This window comes from Lepidochelys olivacea (genome assembly GCF_965140295.1).
Source record: "Lepidochelys olivacea isolate rLepOli2 genome assembly, chromosome: 1".
NCBI lineage: Eukaryota > Metazoa > Chordata > Testudines > Cheloniidae > Lepidochelys > Lepidochelys olivacea.
In genome coordinates, this window is record NC_140411.1 from 280629161 (window position 1) to 280648276 (window position 19116).

At 42.4% G+C, this 19116-nt stretch overlaps 1 protein-coding gene across 1 annotated transcript; it reads right to left on the minus strand.

Annotated features, from left to right (window-relative positions):
• Positions 1-2709: 2709 nt before the first annotated feature.
• On the minus strand, positions 2710-4202 carry MYF6 (myogenic factor 6; the record flags this gene model as incomplete). Its single annotated transcript, XM_084644169.1, has 3 exons — positions 2710-2927; positions 3309-3399; positions 3684-4202. 3 exons carry the CDS (start codon positions 4200-4202, stop codon positions 2809-2811), a joined length of 729 nt encoding a protein of 242 aa, XP_084500295.1. The 3' UTR covers positions 2710-2808.
• Between the last annotated feature and the right edge of the window lie 14914 nt (positions 4203-19116).

Consider the following 19116-nt stretch of genomic DNA (forward strand, 5'->3'; position numbering starts at 1 on the left):
AGGCAGAAAATCACTTTCATTAGTTTAAACCTGATAACTTTGCGCCCAACCCCCTCTGGAAAGAGGCTAGATTAAATCACAAACTGCTTATCTTTACCGAGTTATTACCTCTTGATTTTGTGCTTCCAGGGCCCTGTTTGCTTTGGCTTTAGACTTAGGTAAAGATTACCGTTATTAATATCAAACAAAAACATTTTAATTGCAAACACACTGAGGACTTTCATTGGGAAGCCTTGCATGTCAGCGACAGCCATTGAGGTCACAGGGAGTCTCTTTGGGAAATATTTTCTTTATTTAATGAAAAACCTTCTTTACTCAAACTTATTCCAAACAATTTCTCATGTTACCCCGTTGCTGGAAACGACACGGATTTCGGGGTCCAAACACAGCCAGACTATATCGTCTCTTGACGTCAATATTAGGATGTGAATAAAACCTACCCGTTAGCGAGAGGAAGAAAAAGAGCTCTCCCCCCCCCGCCCCCCAAGGTGTGCATGAGATGCTCATGAAATTCTCCTTTTGAGGAGAGTTACAATTTAAGGCCAGATCCGACCCTCTGTACTCAGGAAAAGTAAAGCTAGTGAGAGATTTGCTTGAGTGGTACTAGATGGGGACCCTCCTCTTACATGCTTAGGCATTGAACTAGATTATTAAGAACACTAACAGCTTCTAGCGGGGGTTAAAAGCTTCTTTGTATATTTCTGATCGAGCTAAAGCTCTGCATGAGAGCCAGGACAACAGCCACCCTCTCTTACCAAAAGCAATCGATTTTTGTGTGGAAAACCATATTCTTTGGAAGTGTAGATTTCCAAAGGTCCTGCCCGCTGTTATTTCTATACAGCAGACAGTTTATTTCAGACGTGACGGGGGTGGGGGGGGGGGATACTATTATTTACCATTGCTTGAGACACACAGATCCCAGCATTCAACCACTGGAAATGCCCTTGTTTAAGTGGCAGACTTAAAAAAATAAAAAAATAAAACCCACCACCACTCACCCAAATAACGTGGGCACTGGCGAGCTGTTATAGCCGGCGACGAGGCCAGCATAGGAAGGGAGGAATAGCAAATAGTTTTGTCATGGAGAGTTTCTGGCTGCAGCTGAGTGAGAGCTCTGTCTTTCGCCATCCATTACTCCCCCCATGCCGGCTAAGAAGGGACATGGGAGTGACCCTGTATTTTTAAATCTAAAGGATTCAAGTTAGAGCGGGGGTGAGAAAGGGACATTTTAACTGCTCGGCAATGGGACGTTTCCTCTTGTTAGTTACCATGAAGTGGTGGGGAGCTGGGGGGAGAAACTCAGCGGTTTAGTTTCTTGGTGGTCGCCCCTTCCCGAGATTATAAACAAATCTGTTAGGAGCCCTAAAGTCCTCACTGGGAGTAGCTCCTGCTTTTCCACCCTCGACGCTAGGGTTTGTTTTTCTACAGCACTGACTGAAAGGCTTCACGTGTTGTTTTTCCTCCTCGGCCCCACTTCCAGCCACTTAACTCTTTCCGCCCCTGGGGGCCCGAGGAGAAGGCGGTAGGAGTCACCTTTCTTCGAAAGAAGTCTCTGCCCCCTCGACCCCACGGGAGCTGGCTCCTGTCACAGCCCTTTGCTGTCCACTAGGAAACCAGCCAGGCCCATAAATTCTGCTGCAAACAGGGGTTGGGTGCAAGTCCTCCAGCCCCCCAAAAAAATTCAGAGAAGAATTCAGGAGACATAGGGAGCTGGTCAATTAAACACAGGAGTCTGACTGACCCTCTCCCAGACATGGCTTGGTATACCAGGCTTCCCCCTTCCAGGCTCCTCCAAGCATGTGCAGCTCAGCGGGTCAAACGTGCGGGGTAAATATAGCCCCGAGTCAGTCAGGAGCCGAGTGGAAGCGCTTTCCCCAGCGATATAATGAAAGGACTGTAGATCCACTGCGTTTTCCACCGAGGGAGACCGAAGGGAGGCACTGGCCTGGGTGAAGGTAGGCCGCCTACAATCCTACACCCAGCAGCAGTCACAAATCTCAGCTGTGGAAGGCTTCTAATGCAAAATAAGAGGAACTGCATTAAGGCATTCTGTGCTGTTCTGAGTAGAAGAGAAACTGTTTAGACAGTTAAAGAGACGCTGCCCTGGATGGAAATATTTGCAAACTCTTAATTTAAACACTTTTTATTTGGATTGACCGAACTGGGTCCTGATCTCGCTGAAGTCAATGGCAAAATGTCATTCTAATGGGAGCAGGATCGGGCCCACAATTTAAAGTAACAATGGGTCGCGGGGCTGGGAACTTTGTAACACAAAGAACTTTATTTTACATACCCATGAAATCTGGTCGTTCTTATATACAATATCACATTCCACAATTTAAATATATATCTATGGATCCGGTTTACATAAAAAAGTACTAAAATTATGTACAAAAACACAACCTAAGAACTCTTTAAATAATACTAACAGGAAATCCAAACAACAGCTTCACTCAGACAGGAATGAACTTTTTGTTGAGTATTATACAAAGTGGATCACCAGAAAACAAGTAAATATATTAAATAAAAAAGGAGTGGTCTATACAACATAGAAAGAAAGAAAGAAAGAAAGAAAGAAAGAAAGAAAGAAAGAAAGAAAGAAAGAAAGAAAGAAAGAAAGAAAGAAAGAAAGAAAGAAGAGCTAGATTGTACAATTATTTGAGGAACATGTCTTTTTAAAAAGATTCAATTTTATCGGCCCCTGTCTGGGATTGCTAAAATATTAAATTAATTCATTATTTCATTTATAGGGTGTGGGGTGAGTTCCTTGTTATCTGCTTTCAAAATACTACCAGGCCAAATGCAGATCTACTTCTCTACCACTTCTTCCACGCTGGGAAGTTTGGGATCTTCTGAAGAAATACTGTCCACTATCGAAGAAAGACAACGAAGGCTGCTAGAAGCTGAAGATTCAACGATGGAGACTCCTAGTCAATAAATAATAAATAAATAATGATAATAAATACTTCAATAAATAATAAAGATAAATAGAGTGTTTGGTTTAGTTTTGTTAAACAGGGATCGATAGACCGCAGGAAATGACAGAAAAGAACATAGCCCTAAGAAAGAGAAGATCTAACAAGGACCGATATTCAAATATTAGGAAAAGGAAACAACACCTGTGAGCAAAATTACAATAGCTATATAGCAGCGTACTATACAGTAACAGTGTTCATTTTTCTTAGCACTGTCAGTAAGAGGTTTTTTTCCACTAACGGAATAGATCCCTTTCTCTTTCTCTCTCTCTCTCACACACAAACACACGGATAAAAACATTGCCCACACGTAAAGAGAATCCTGAAGTTTACCTTCTTTGGCGTTGATTGTTAGCACTCTGGAATGATCAGAAACATTTTGCCAGTCGGAGCTGCAGGTGCTCAGGAAATCTGAACTTGGGATCTGAGGTAAACATGCAGAGCGCAGAGGAAAGAAAGAGAGAGAGAGAGAACATGTATTAGCAAAGAGGATCGCTGCTCCTCGGGCAGCCTGGGTGCCTGCTGGACTTCTCAACGACGACTTATGTACTTCCCTCGCGAAGTCTGCTAAATACTCGTTAGCTTGCCCGGCGCTCTGGATTGACAGACTGCATTAAGGAAGGGGAAGGGGGGAGAAAAAAAGCGGAAGGCGGTTTCGCAGCTGACTTTCGGGGGCAGGAGGGAACTGAGTACAATCGCTGTGCTTACATTTCCCTGCTTGGGGCTGAAGCTAAAAGGGTCTCCCCCAATCTCCTGCATTTTCTCCTGCTGATCCAGCCTGTGCAGGAGATCCTGCAGCTTCTCTATGTAGCTGATGGCACTCCTCAGGATCTCCACCTTGGGCAGCCGCTGGTTGGGGTTTGCCACAGTCCTCCTTTTCAGAGCCTCGAAGGCTTCATTGATCTTCTTCAGCCGCCTCCTCTCCCTCAGGGTGGCTGCTTTCCTCCTGTCGGTGGGGGCCGATTTCCTCTTGCAGGTCTTACAAGCCCAGATCAAACACTGGCCGGGGCAATGAGGGGGTTGTAGGCCCGGGGGCGCCAGCACATGCTCCTCTCCACTGCTGTCACTCCCAGCCTCTGGGGGCATTTGGTCCTGACAGGGGGACAAAGTGCCATCGCTGCCCGGGTACAGAGGGGACCCCTCTGCCATCTCCAGCTGCTGTAGAGCTCCATGTTCTCCGTCCAAGTAGAAGAAATAGGAGCTAGTTTCAAAAAGGTCCATCATCATGCTCTCCCCTTGGCCTCTCTGCCTGCTGGAGTTGGGTGATAGGCTCAAAAAACCCCAGAGGAGCCACCCAGATGGAATTTAATTAGTGCAGTGACATAAGTCCCCCTGCTTTATATATAGTAGCTGCTGAAACTCTACCCAACTTTTAGCTGTCGCGGTGCATCACCCTCCAAATCCGATCCCAACCAGTCTCCTGGGCTCCGCCTGGGGAACATCTCCTGTGGTGGTGGGGGGGGGGGGGGATAAAAATCGCAAACCAGCTCGTGAACGCGGGATGAAGTGGAAAAGCAAAGGTGGATTTGGGGGAATAATTCCAAAGGGCAGCGGCCACCCCTCTCTGTGCGAATCTGCCCTGTTCAGATGGGGTGGGGGGGGGGCATTTTAGGGCAAACAGCGGAGCTTAAAACGGAAACCTCTTCTCCTTCCCTCCTCTGGTGCTAAATATAGGTGTGTAGAGCGAGGTTTCAAAGGCAACGGTTACTCTCCAAATAGACAAGTTAATATTTTCAGAAGAGTCCATGCTATTTTTTCCCCCTCTTCGAAACATGCCATTCCTGTGACCCAAACCAGTAGCGCCAGCCCAAGGTTATAAGTGGTACACACTCTTCTGCAACGTACACTTGCAGGAAGGCTGTCAAGGCATAGCTCAGCTTGGACGACCAAGCAACCTCTCTTCCACGGATCATTATATGTTCTTGGCACCGTTACTAAGTTAAGCATTGTACTTACACCCATTGTAAGTTTCAGTGTCTGGTGATCACAGTTATCGATCCTAGGGCAAACTGGGGCGCTCTATATCCTAAAAAGTGATACACCCAGCTGTCCTGGAGAAGGGATATATCAGGAGCAAAGCACAATCTTATCCTGTATCTGCCACTCATCCCCCTGAGTCTCAGCCCACCAGATGCAAAATCATGTGTAATTTCTTTCCTTGTCTGATTACAGTTTGCAGATATTAACAACAACAAATGTAAAAATAAAGAACTAAGTCCATGAAATATCACCAACTCTATCCACCTGTCCTTCAAACTCAGTCCTTTGGGAAGGGATCCATTATCCTGCTGCTAAGTTCCCCGAATTATAATGGAATTGATCATTGGATCGACAGATCCTCAGAAACTGATTTTGAACTGATACTTCCATTGACATTAGGGGCTCGTGAATCAATGGGATTTTGGTTCTAAGTAAATACTGCAGGATCATGCCCCATGTCCCTCTTCATAAATCATGGCAATGTCTGGTTTTAAATGGATCCACAAAAGTTCAACAAGCTCAGTTAAACTACTAGTTTCAATACAAAAGAGTACAGTATTTAGAATGTAAGCTCTTTGGGCCAAGGACTCTTTCCCATGTGTTGTACAGTGCTTTGCACAAAGGGGCCCCAATCTCTATTATGTCTGCTAGCTGCAACTGTAATATACGTAATAAATCATAACATGCTCTATAGAGATAGATACAGATAGATACAGAAGCTGGGAATGAGCAACAGAGGATGATTACCTATTCGGTTCATTCCCTCTGGGGCACCTGGCATTGGCCACTGTTGGAAGACAGGATACTGAGCTAGATAGACCCATGGTCTGACCCAGTAGGGCCAGTCTTATGTTCAAATTGTTTCAAAGGATGCTTCAAAACAAATGTAATTACATTTTGATTCCTGACCAATGGAATCAACTCTAAGTCTGATTGTGTTTAGCTATCGAAGGCTATATTTAATAAATAGTACATACGTTAAACCTGTTGTAAATATATGTGGGTTTCCCCCATTTTTCTTATTTCCTTCCTTGCTTCATAGGAGGGAATGCTGGGGTTTGGCACTGCAGAAGAAAAAAAATAGAAGTGTCCCAAACTAAAACGTCCTGGAAAAAAATCCAAACAAACCGTGATGCAAAAGGAAACATAAAAAATAAATGAAATGGAAAGTAATTGATATTAAATAGAGCACTGAGGTGGGAAGTTGGCTTTCAGTTGTGTTGAACATGTTAATGTGACCAACAATATTTCATTCGACTGACAGCAAACTAATGAATATTACCTTAATAGCTTGAAATTTGTTGTCCCAACTCTCTCTCTCTCCACATCAAACATCTGTATATGAGAAATGATACAAGAGTGCTCTACAAAACAGATATACCTGTATATATGTTGACAAAGTTAGAAAGACTGCCAATAGGTAACATTGTCTATAAGTTAGGAGGGTCAATAAAGTTGTGCACTTCAAATGGCTTCTCCAATATGTACTAGAAACTCATATTTTTTGTGATTCCTTTTGCTCCAGAACAACTGTCTCTCTTTTATACCACAGTTGGTGTCACACACCTACTGCTATGTTCTGATGGCCCTGACCTCACTAGCTGCATCTACTTACATTATTACAACCGACACCAACATGATTGCACCAGTTCAAGATGCAGTGGTGCATTGCAGCTACACTGGGCATCCTATTTCAGGTCCACACACAGCCATTCCCTTTTTAAGTTGTAGGTCCTGTGGACTGTTGCACCTGTCTCAACATCCATGGCAAAATTCCTTGGAACAAGTAAATAACATCGATTTGTACCCTTGAACTGTTTGGTTTGGCTGAGCATCATGTGGAGGTGAATGAATTTTCTTGAGCTTTTGGGGGGTTGAATATATCATTATTGTGTTACTTTTAGCTAATAGCTCTTGATCTGTCTTGTCTCTAATAAGTCGCCAGGACCAGATGGTATTCATTCAAGAGCTCTGAAGGAACTCAAGTATGAAATTGCAGAACTCCTAATTGTGGTATGTAACTTATTGCTTAAATCAGCCTCTGTACCAGATGACTGAAGGGTAGCTAAAGTAACACCAATTTTTAAAAAAGGTTCCCTTGGTGATCCTGGCAATTACAGGCCAGTAAGCCTAACTTCAGTACCAGGCAAATTGATTGAAACTATAATACAGAACAGAATTATCAGACACATAGACAAACATGATACTTTGGGGAAGACTCAATACAGCTATTGTAAAAGGAAATCGTGCCTCACCAATTTTTAGAATTATTTGAGGGTGTCAACAAGCATGTGGACAAGGATGATCCAGTGGATATAGTGTACTTGGACTTTCAGAGAGCATTTGACAAAAGTCCCACTGCAGAGGGTCTTAAGCAATGTAAACAGTCATGGGATAAGAGGGAAGGTCCTCTCATGGTTAAAAAGATAGGAAACAAAAGGTAGGAGAAAATGGTTAGTTTTCACAATGGAGAGAGGAAAAAGCAGGGTCTGCCAAGGATCTGTACTAGGGTCTTTGCTGTTCAATATATTCATAAATGATCTGGAAAAGGGCGTGAAGAGTAGGGTGGCAAAATTTGCAGACAATACAAAATCATGCAACATAGTTAAGTCCAAAGTCCAAAGCTGCCAAGAGTTACTAAGGGATCTCAAAAAGAAAAGGAGTACTTGTGGCACCTTAGAGACTAACCAATTTATTTGAGCATAAGCTTTCGTGAGCTACAGCTCACTTCATCAGATGCATCCGATGTAGTGAGCTGTAGCTCCCAAAAGCTTATGCTCAAATAAATTGGTTAGTCTCTAAGGTGCCACAAGTACTCCTTTTCTTTTTGCGAATACAGACTAACACGGCTGCTACTCTGAAACCTGTCATAAGGGATCTCACTAAATTGGGTGATTGAGAAACAAAAATTTAATGTTGGTAAGTGCAAAGTAATTTCCATGGAAAACATAATCCCAACTATACATACCAAATAAAGTTACCTTTCAAGAAAGATCTTGGAATCATCATGGATAGCTCTCCGAAAACATCTGCCCAATGTGCAGTGGCAGTCAAAAAAGCTAAAAGAATGTTAGGAACCATTAGGAAAGGGATAGATAGTAAGACAGTAAATATCATAATGCCACTACATAAATCCATGCTACATCCACCTCTTGAATGCTGAGTGCAGTTCTGGTCGTCCTATCTCAAAAAAGATATATTAGGATAGTATAGGTACAGAGAAGAGCAACAAAATGACTAGGAGTATGGGGCTGCTTCCATATGAGGAGAAATTCAAAAGACTGAGATTGTTCAGCTTAGAAAAGAGATAACTAAGAGGGGATATGATAGAGGTCTATAAAATCATGAATGGTGTGAAGAAAGTGAATAGGGATGTCTTATTTACCCCTTCACATAACACAAGAGCTAGGGATCACCAAATGAAATTAATAGGCAGCAGGTTTAAATAAACATGAGGAAGTACCTCTTCATACACACAGAGTCAGCCTGTGGAACTAATTGCCAGGGGAGGTTGTGAAGGCCAAAAATAGAACTGTGTTAAAAATGAATTAGACAGGTTCATGGAGGATAGGTCCATTAATGACTATTAGCCAAGACAGTCATGGACACAACCCTATGTTCTGGGTGTCTCTAAACCTCTGACTGCCAGAAGTTGGGACTGGATGACAGGGATGGATCACTCAGTAAAGTGCCCTGTTCAGTTCACTCCCTCTGAAACATCTGGCCACTGTTGGAAGACAGGATACTGGGCTAGAGGGGCCATACATTTGACCCAGTAGGGCCATTCATATTCTTATGTGTTTTTCAGATCTCAGAGAGAGGTAGAAAGCTGCTGAGACAGCACCCAGACTAATGTGGCAATCTTCCACAGAGTAAGTACATTGGTGGCTTATTGTATGTTTATGATGTGGCTGCTGACTAGCAAGTGATTTTTGTCTTCTTTTTTTTTTTAAGGTAAAAAGAGGGATGACCTTGCAGTTCAGGAATGAATTGGAACTCAGGAGCTCTGGAGCCAATTCTCTGCTCTGCCACACACTTCCTGGGTGACCTTGGGTAAGTCACTGAGGTCCAGATCCTCAAAGGTAGTTAGGCACCTAACTCACATTGAAATCAGTGTCAGTTTGGCACCTAAATACCTTTAAGAATTTGTGCCTTGATCTCTCTACAGGGGTGCTGGAACAGAGGGGTCCAGGGGGCCAAGGCTTAAACTCCCTCATAGATTTCCACTGCAACTTCAACAACCACCACCCATCCACTAAACTCTCTTTAGAACACTCTCACACCAGCATCAACTTCCTGGACACCACAATCAGCTTCAGCTATGGAACCCTACAGACACCCATATACAAGAAACCCCTGGATCACCACAGTCACCTTCATAGAGCCAGTAACCACCCCAACTGCACCAAGAAATCTATGATCTGCAGCCAAATGCTCAGATAGCACAGAATACACTCTGAGGAGAAAGTCTGGGATATACACCTTAACACACTTAAAAACACTTTCACCAAACAAGGACACTCCACCAGAGAAGTAGATAGCATCATGGAATGGGCCACCCAAATACCCCGAGACAAGCTGCTTTAATACAGAAATAAAACCCCCTTCGACTGTACACCCCTAGTTGTCACCTACCACCCCACACTGGAACCCATATGGGGTATCATCAACCAACTATAACTCATACTCAGTGGGAACCTTATCCTGAAAGAAATCTTTCCTGAACCCCCACCCAGATTTACAATTTATCTCCAGCACACATAAGGTGTACATAGATAGATTAGATAAAACAGACTAGCCAGGCCAGCAGACAGACAACAGACAGCAAGGGGACCCTGAGTAAAGGTCAGAGCCCTGATGTCTCTGTCGCTGTATGGAGGGGCCTAGCCTCCACAAGTTTCCTGAGGTCTGTTGGTATTGGAGGCTAAACTCCCTGTTTGCTCTGCTAGGGGACAAACCCTGTCTATGCCATGGAACAACCATGGGAAAAATGCACAAGGAGAACTTCACTTACATATAGGGTAGAATAATTCCCCCAACTGCAGGAATGCCTGGATGAAATCTATGGCCTGTATTATGCAGGAAGTCAGACTAGATCATTTTAGTAGTCCCTTCTGGCCTTAAAATCTATGAACTCCCCCAGCAATCTATAGGGGGCGACCTGGCCCAGAATTGGTGCTAGGATGACCAGACAGCAAGTGTGAAAAATCAGGACGGGGGTGGGGGATAATAGGAACCTATATAAGAAAAAGACCCCAAAATTGGGACTGTTCCTATAAAATTGGGACTTCTGGTCACTCTAATTGGTGCTCTAAATGATGATTTACATTTGCAAATTCTGTAGTTAGATGTCCAACTGATTTTGCTTGCACAAAGCTTGCTTACAGGCACAAATATTTACATGTACCTAACTACTTTCTTTGGGCAGGCAAATCCTGCTTGTGTGCATAGATTACATTATTTGTACATGCAAATTGTCATGTATGCATAACTACGTGCTTGAGCAACACATACAAGCTCTGATTCTGCACCTTAACCCTGCACCTGGATGGAGCCCAGCTGAAACCAATCAGCTCAATTCAAACACACAGAGGTCTGCCCACACAGAAGGCGATGCAGGAGATGGGCCTTACTCAATAATTAGGTGAAGGTGTGTGTAGCCTGCATGTATGTGTTTGTGACTAAATATATCAATAGTCAAGTGACAGCAAAGTATAGTTATTGTTTCAGAGAACTGAAATTTAGGTGGAAGCAATAATCCCTCTAACTCAGCCTGGCAATTGTTCATATGCTTTGGGACAATTTCAATGATAGTCTAGGAATGGGAGTGGAAAATGCACATTCAAATAGCAGCAGGCTGAAAAGTTAACCTATTTTTTTGAATTATTTGTGGGAAATTTAAAAAATTGTCTTAATTGAGGCCTTTGCTGAATGGCTGTTTCTAATTATTATGGTTGTTTTCCTTTGATTTGATATGGAGTTTGGTGCTCAGATCAGTTACATGTCTGATAGTTGTCTAGAGGCGCAATCTTGCTAACTAAACAGACATTTCTAGTTCGGGATAGGAAGGGAGGATTTTATTACAGCTCTCATGTTGGGTGGTTATGACACATAGTTCTAAATGGCAGATGCTTTAATGCCTGTGTCAGGGTTTACAGTGACAAATAGCCACCACTGCACAAACACATTTATTCTACTACAAGGCGTTTTATTGGGGGGAAAACTGCCCAATCAGAAACAGAATGCTCACTGCACTGTTACCGAGTGGAACAGGCACCATTAGCTGTGCAATCCACATATGACATTGTAGGTGGTAAGTGATATGAGGGTAATTAAAGATATTTTTCTTTTTGTGATTTAAGATTGGGGTCATGGGTTTATATAAAATGTAGCATGCATATCGGACATTTTGCATACTAGAGTCTTAAAATCACATATTTATCTCTCAGCTTAGATGGTAACCTCTTTGGAGCAAGGACTGTATTTTCATTGTCTGTGTGAGCAGTGCTATTAGCACAAGGCCCTGGTCCTTGATGGGTGTTCTCTCAGCACTATCACAGTGCAAATAAATATGGCCTTCATCCCCTTAGTATTTGTGAACATACTTACACTGTAGACTAGGAGTGATGCTTTGTATACTGCTGGGCAAAGCTGTTATAGTTTAGCACTTGCCCTTGGTTTCATTAATAAACATGAGGTTTGTGGGACTTATAGATTTCAGTTCACAATGGACTAAAACATAGTATTCAGGTTCTTTGCCTATCTCTGCAGAAAAATTGATTTGACCCAGTTTACACAACTGTGATTTCCAGATACACAAATAATGTAAAAATCTCAGTGTTCAACCATCTTTTATTTGCACAGCAAATGAGTTTGGAAACCTTTGGTATTTTTTGATGGGGATGCGGGTGGGGAGGGGAGGAACAAATCTTGCAATGGTATGGTCTTTGGAGTGAATGTAATACATTTCCCATTCAAGGTATGTATAAGCAGTGTGTTGTTGAACTTAGGAAACTGCACAAAATTTCACACACACAGAAGTAAAAGTAAATAAAAGAATATTTCACACATGCAGAAGTAAACAAGTATTGTACAAGGAACTCTAGCAGGCCAGTCGATGGACTTTTTCTCCCCATCCACTGGTCAGCCACAGGGCTGTAGGACAGCCCTTCTGTGACTTGATGAAATAGTGGCATGGCCTTTGTGAGAGTCCGGGGCACAAGCTACATACACATGTATTCTATGGACCCTCTCCCAGCAAGTTTACCCCAATGACACTCTTTGTGTCAGCCTATTCAGAGCCCATCTTTGCAGCTGCTCTGTCCAGAGAGGTACACTGGGGGAAAATGCGGTGGGGAGGGCTTTTTGGAGACCTCAGTATTGGTGTGAATTTCACCTTCTGTGCATAAAATCCTGTTAGTGAATGAACTCATTTCTGTGGTCTTTGTGCAGTAGGATTTCACATCACAGGCAAGTCCATCCATATGGTCATACAGTGGTAAACAAGTTAATTTCAGATTGCTAGCTAGCAATGGCCTGATATAAACTGGTCAAAGCAAAATCTCACTGAAGCTGCCATTTCCTCCTTGCCTCATTCCTTATGTTCCCACACTGGGTGATGTCTTATTTACCATATTGTGTTACAATACCTAGGCACAAAGGGTTGAGCCAGAAAAGAAAGATTTATATGTGAAGGGGTTTCTTTGCAGGAAGGTTTTCATTGCAGTGGATTGGCAGTGAATATAATGGTCAGTGGCATTACAGCATAAAAATCATCCAGTTGACAGGAACACCCCAGCCAGCTCCGGCATTGATTGTTAGCGATCTCTACATCTCTCAGAATGTCTTCACCCACTCCTTAGGTAGAGGGAGAACTGTGCTATTGGAAAGCTACAGAATAGAATAATCTGGTAATAAATGTTAAATTATACTAAAAGATTTTCTTCTCAGCTGACTGGTTAGTCACCAGTTTCACAAGTGCTGAAATACTTAGTCATGAATGGTCTGATCATGAAATATTTCACCTCCAGCAGCACTGTCTAAATGCATAGCTGTCAACTCATAGTGACTAAATATTTAGCTGTCAAAAACATGGAGACAAATGAGACTGGATGATGATAAATGGACAGGGAAAGTCTATTTAGAGCCAGCAAAGGCGAATGAACATCCTAGTCAGTGGGGGTGCCTGGCTGGGGGGATTTTCAGAGCATGTTGGCATGAAGCAGGTGCTTACAGATGGAAGGTTAATTTGACAAGTCTCCAGGTGCACAGGAAGCCTGCAAGAGCTGCAGTTACGGTAAGACCCCTTTGGGCAGAGCAGCTATCTATGTATAGCTTAAGGCGGGACATTGGGGCAGAAGGGTGCCTCCCTGAGAAGCCCCTGGTTTTCAGAAATCTACACAAATTACATTACATTAATTTTTACGTGATAGACAGGTATCCATCTATTGCCATTCAGTTCAGATAGTATCAGAACACCGAGAAAGACATTGAGCATTACACCTAATCCCTCTGGAAAAGAGAAACCTCAGCAGCTATCACACATTAATTAAAAGAATATTCATTTTTAATTTAACAAACTGATCTGAAATGTACAGAGAAAAAATACTTTTTCTCTCCACTCCTATTACTCACCCACTGTTCCCCTGCTGGGAATACAGAGTGTTATAAATATGATCACAATATCACAAATGGTGGTGAAGAGGAAAGTAAAAGGGAAATGACTCCCTCCTCCACTCGCCCCCGCAGTCTGACACTGGGCCCAGTCATATCTCTGAGATCCACGTGCAGAGAGAGGCCTTAATGGACAGAAGGTGGTGGGGGAACCAGCCAGCTATATAACTATATTCTGCCCCCCACCCCCCGGCTCCATGGAGGAGACTCTGCAGATCTGTGGAGGGAAGGAGAGGCAGTGCAGGATGGGTAGATGGACAGATGCACCTGATGATTACCTGTTCTGTTCATTCCCTCTGAAGCATCCGGCATTGGCCTCTGTCAGAAGACAGGATGCTGGGCTAGATTGACATCGGTCTAACTCACTATGGCCGTTCTTATAGTCTCCCTCCAGCCCTGTAAAGATTGTCATCCTTTGATCATGGCTCATATTTGGTTGTGATGCTATGTGCCCTGTATTCACACCCTACACACAACTGTGATAATATTTGTACAAAACATGCCTTGTGAGGTATCATGTGAAAGCTAATAACATTCTGGTTATTAATATCATTGTAAAATGCATGTGTTAACATTACATGTGAAGTTATGAGTTCCCTTTGTATGATGTTATTAGAACATGTCTCAGACCAGACAGCCTAGTCTAGGTAAAGATGATAAACAGGTCTGTCCTAGACAAAGGAATGCAGGTTTACCTCAATTTACATATTACCAGTAACTAAATTTATCAAGCTAAATCAGCTAGGGTTATCCTGCTCTTGAACTTGAGACAGAGAATTAGCATGTCTCTTGCACTCGAGAAAGAGACAGGAGGCTAAATCCCCAGGAGGCCTTCCTGACGAAAAGCAATCCTTTTAGGAATATAAGGTACAGAGAGTAAGACTCCAACTTTATCCTTCCTGAGGAGATAAAGAAACCATGCAATTTGATTTTAGTGATGGGTCCTGGCCAGTAAAAAGCTAGAAAGGAGACTGAGTGTAAAAACAAAACAAAACACTCTCCCCCCACCCTGCACCACCACAACAAAACCAAAACCAACCACCCTATCTTGAATAAAGACTGTATCTGGCTAGATTAAGTTTTAGACTTTTAGGTGTTTGTTTTCACTTTTATTTGCTTGTAACCATCTCAAAATTTCTCTCTTTCATTTGGTATCTCTTAAACAATGCTTTTTTGTTAATAAACTTGTTTTACTTTCACTAGAAACCAATTCAGTGCTGTGTTTGAAGTGACAGGTGTATTTACCCTAGTTCAATTAATAAGTTGTGATGTACTGACTCTTTAACAGAAGACCAAAGTTAATATCTCCTCTGAATGCACAGTGTTGGGTGCTGTGTATTGTATCTGAGGAGCTCAGGGGCTGGAGTTCATTGATTGGTTCCTGCTAGGCAAGGTTTGGGCTCTGAGAGACCCTGAGGAGTTTGCTGGTAGGGAAGACAGACTGGTAATCATGTATTTACACATTTCTTTTGTATAAACTCTGCTAGTGATTTTCTAAATCATAGGATTCCTCCTTGGTTGTGACTGCTAAATACAGATCTTCTTTTGCTTTTTTGAACCAGCTCTTCATTATATGAACCCTCCACTCAATGAATGCAGTTGCTTGAGTGTATCTAGATGATTAAGAAGAAATTCATAAGTTTTAGCATAGTCCTGCAATTCTTTATTTTTGGGCTGTAGCCTGTTGCCCATTATAATTGTCCTCAGAATTCTGTGATGTGCAAACCTGGATTTAAAGTGCTAGAACACAGCAGAAGTTGTGGTACCCTGATGTGTCACTACTTTTGGCAAGCTGCTAGGATTGTCCATTATGATCAGATGGTCTTATTTGTTCTGGAGAAACATATCAATTCTGTCTTTGTGCCATGGACTTGTAGGTTGCAGGTTCTGCCTGCTGTCCATTTCTGTGATTTGGGCAACTCCACACTTACTCAATTTCATTAATGCCATTGTTCATCTGCAGACAGAGTACAATTTCTCCAGCTCTTGATTTTCGAGAAGTGTTGATTTTTCCATCTATGACTTGTAGTTTGTGTTCTTGCTTGCAGCATATCATCCTTAGCCCTTTGCTTTCCAGTTTGTCCCATAATCCTGCTAGTCTAGCACATGCTGCTTTTGTCATATTCACATGTATTGATCTGGGTTGCCAGAGAATATCTGGTTGTGTCACCAAGAATAGAATACCAACTTGACAGCATGTTGCAATTATTAGGCACTGTCATAAATATAAAGGGAAGGGTAAACCCCTTTGAAATCCCTCCTGGCCAGGGGAAAGCTCCTCTCACCTGGAAAGGGTTAAGAAGCTAAAGGTAACCTCGCTGGCACCTGACCAAAATGACCAATGAGGAGACAAGATACTTTCAAAAGCTGGGAGGAGGGAGAGAAACAAAGGGTCTGTGTCTGTCTGTAGTCGTCTTGGCCGGGGACAGAACAGGAATGGAGTCTTAGAACTTTTAGTAAGTAATCTAGCTAGGTATGTGTTAGATTATGATTTCTTTAAATGGCTGAGAAAAGAATTGTGCTGAATAGAATAACTATTTCTGTCTGTGTATCTTTTTTGTAACTTAAGGGTTTGCCTAGAGGGGTTCTCTATGTTTTTGAATCTAATTACCCTGTAAGATATCTACCATCCTGATTTTACAGGGGGGATTTCTTTATTTCTATTTACTTCTATTTTTTATTAAAAGTCTTCTTGTAAAACACTGAATGCTTTTTCATTGTTTTCAGATCCAAGGGTTTGGGTCTGTGGTCACCTATGCAAATTGGTGAGGCTTTTTATCCAAACCTTGTCCAGGAAGTGGGGTGCAAGGTTTTGGGAAGTATTTTGGGGGGAAGGACGCGTCCAAACAGCTCTTCCCCAGTAACCAGTATTAGTTTGGTGGTGGTAGCGGCCAGTCCAAGGATAACGGGGGTAATATTTTGTACCTTGGGGAAGTTTTGACCTAAGCTGGTAAAGATAAGCTTAGGAGGTTTTTCATGCAGGTCCCCACATCTGTACCCTAGAGTTCAGAGTGTGGGAGGAACCTTGACAGGCACTGTCCTGCTTTTGTACTTACAGAAGCAATTGCTGTAACCTCAGTGGTCCTTCTCCTTTCTTGAGTTTTGCATTTAGTGATGTATAATGAGTCTATAAGTCACATGTAGGCCTTTCATGCATATGTTTATATTAGCTTGGCTTATATGTTTCTTCATTGCGCTTAAAAAGAGCTCTTCCCCTCATTTGCAGAATCCTTATAATTTAGCTTTCGCCCATGTTTTTCCAGATTTCTCTGCACATTTCCCCAAGAGGCCTATTGCATTTATTATATTTTTGCCCCAAAGCTGGACATTTTCTAACCTCTTGCTAGCTGTAACATTGCTGATATCACCCCTTTTTTTTGGCATGTTTCTTTCCTTTGCCTTTTAAATTTCTGTTAACAATTTCCTTCCTTGTTTAACTAATGTGTTTGCATCGTGTGCGTGGTGCTGCTTGGCATATGAATATTGATTTTCCAAGTGTAAAATCCATTTCCTTGAGTAGCTTTTCACAAAGCTTTTGAATGTTGCTCCCCAAAACTATGCTCTTTAATAAGGGAGTTTTTTAATATTAAAAAAAAAATCAGTGTTCATTCTGGACAAACTCCTCAGTTGTTTTCCCTTCTTTCTGAGTCTTTATCCAGAAAACATAGCTTTCACAGACCTGGTCACATTTTTTCCCCTCAAACATTTTCATTATCTCTTCCAAGGTTTTTTCACTTTCCTCAGCTTTATCCTCAGTATGGAATGAATGCAATGTTGTGGAGATCTTGGGGGTCTTTTTCTGTCAGCATCCCCCCAACCCAGCACATACCCAGAGCTTCCAGCACATGTTGAACTTTCATGAGCTGGGCCTATTGAAAGAAAAGTTTGGTGATCCAACCTCACCCTGGTGACAAGCAACCCACTTTTCCTTCCAGATGGGAAAAAACCTTTTATCTCCCCACCCACCATATTGAGAAAGAGCCCCAAACCCTCACAGATTTGGTACAAAGCAATTTCCACACATTGTTAGAACAGTGGTCTGTCCAATGCACTATTCCATCTCTGAAAGTGACCAGTAGCAGATGTTTCAGAAGAAGGTACAAGAAACCCTGAAGAGGTTTCCCATAGGGTAGCTGAGGTTTCCTCCTAGCTCCCTCAGTTAAATTGGTGTATGCCCTTAAGCATGAGGGTTTATATCCCTTCCAAACTTTTTATTATCCTATGTAACATAACCAGATGTGGTGCAAATGTGCCTGAAGAGAGATTCCTACACATCCTACTCTGAAAAGCACTTCATAATGAAACTAGCTCTTCCTCAAGTAAAATGGACACCTTTGAACAAGATGTTCCTAGGAAGAAGTTTGTTCTGTGTTAAGAAGCAGTAATGACCTCGAACCTGACCTACATTATGCCATGTTATCAGACTGTCTTGCATAGCTGAGAACCTGGTTTGAAGTTGTCAAGTCACCATGCTGCTGTATGTTACTCTGAATATAAAGCTCTGCAACTGAGGTGACTCCAGATTAGCCTGTCAAAAATTATAGCTGCTACTTTAAGCAGGGGTGCCTTCATTTCTCTGCTCCCTTTCACACAACTTCACTCAATACCCTTTTACACGTCTTAAGTTCTCAGCTACTTGAGAGCTCTTTGGGTCTCAGAAATGTGACCTTCAAACTATACTGGAATACAGATGCTGTAAAATGGCTGCCCACAGCATACACATGGGAAATTGGGAGACTATGGATATTTACACAATTGTAGTTTTAAAGCTTCCAATGTAAATGGCCTAAGCAGGGGTCTCAAACGCAAATGACCACGAGGGCCACAAGAGGACTAGTATATTAGCCCGAGGGCCGCACCACTGACCACCCACCCCACTAACCTCTGTCTTCCAGGCGGTGTCATGAATTAAATCAGTGGAGACACAGCTACATCGTCTGATAAATGATTGGTACAAACAAGAGTGCTTTCACTCAAAGCTCCTTCTTTATTCACACACGCATGTGCAATAGCAGTAGTCTAAGCATCCCAGATTTAGTTACCCAAAGTCTGAGGTGGTGTCGAGTGTTCAGCAGCAGGTTTCCAGTGATCAGCCATCTTTCCAGCTGCTGGGGAGTAAGACGTCAATCTGCTAGCTCTTAGAAATCCTCCTCAAACTGCTCCAAATTGCACATTCTCAACTAATCTTTTATAAGTTACTCAAAACAGAGTGCATACGCGTAACTTATAGTAACCTCTAATAGGCTAACAATTTCCCTAGAAACAGCAACAAAACTTATAATGCTACTTATCAGCAAAGCAACTCCTAGTCATAACAGTATGACACATAGATCTAAGATCAGTTATCCACGCTCATTATTTATTCTAATAAATCTGTACAAAGCTGCAGCTGTGCAGCCATTTGTCCACTTTACTTAGACAAAGGCCACATTATTTCTAATTATTTGATGTTCTCATTTTCAGCTAATGGTGGCTGAATACATAAAAT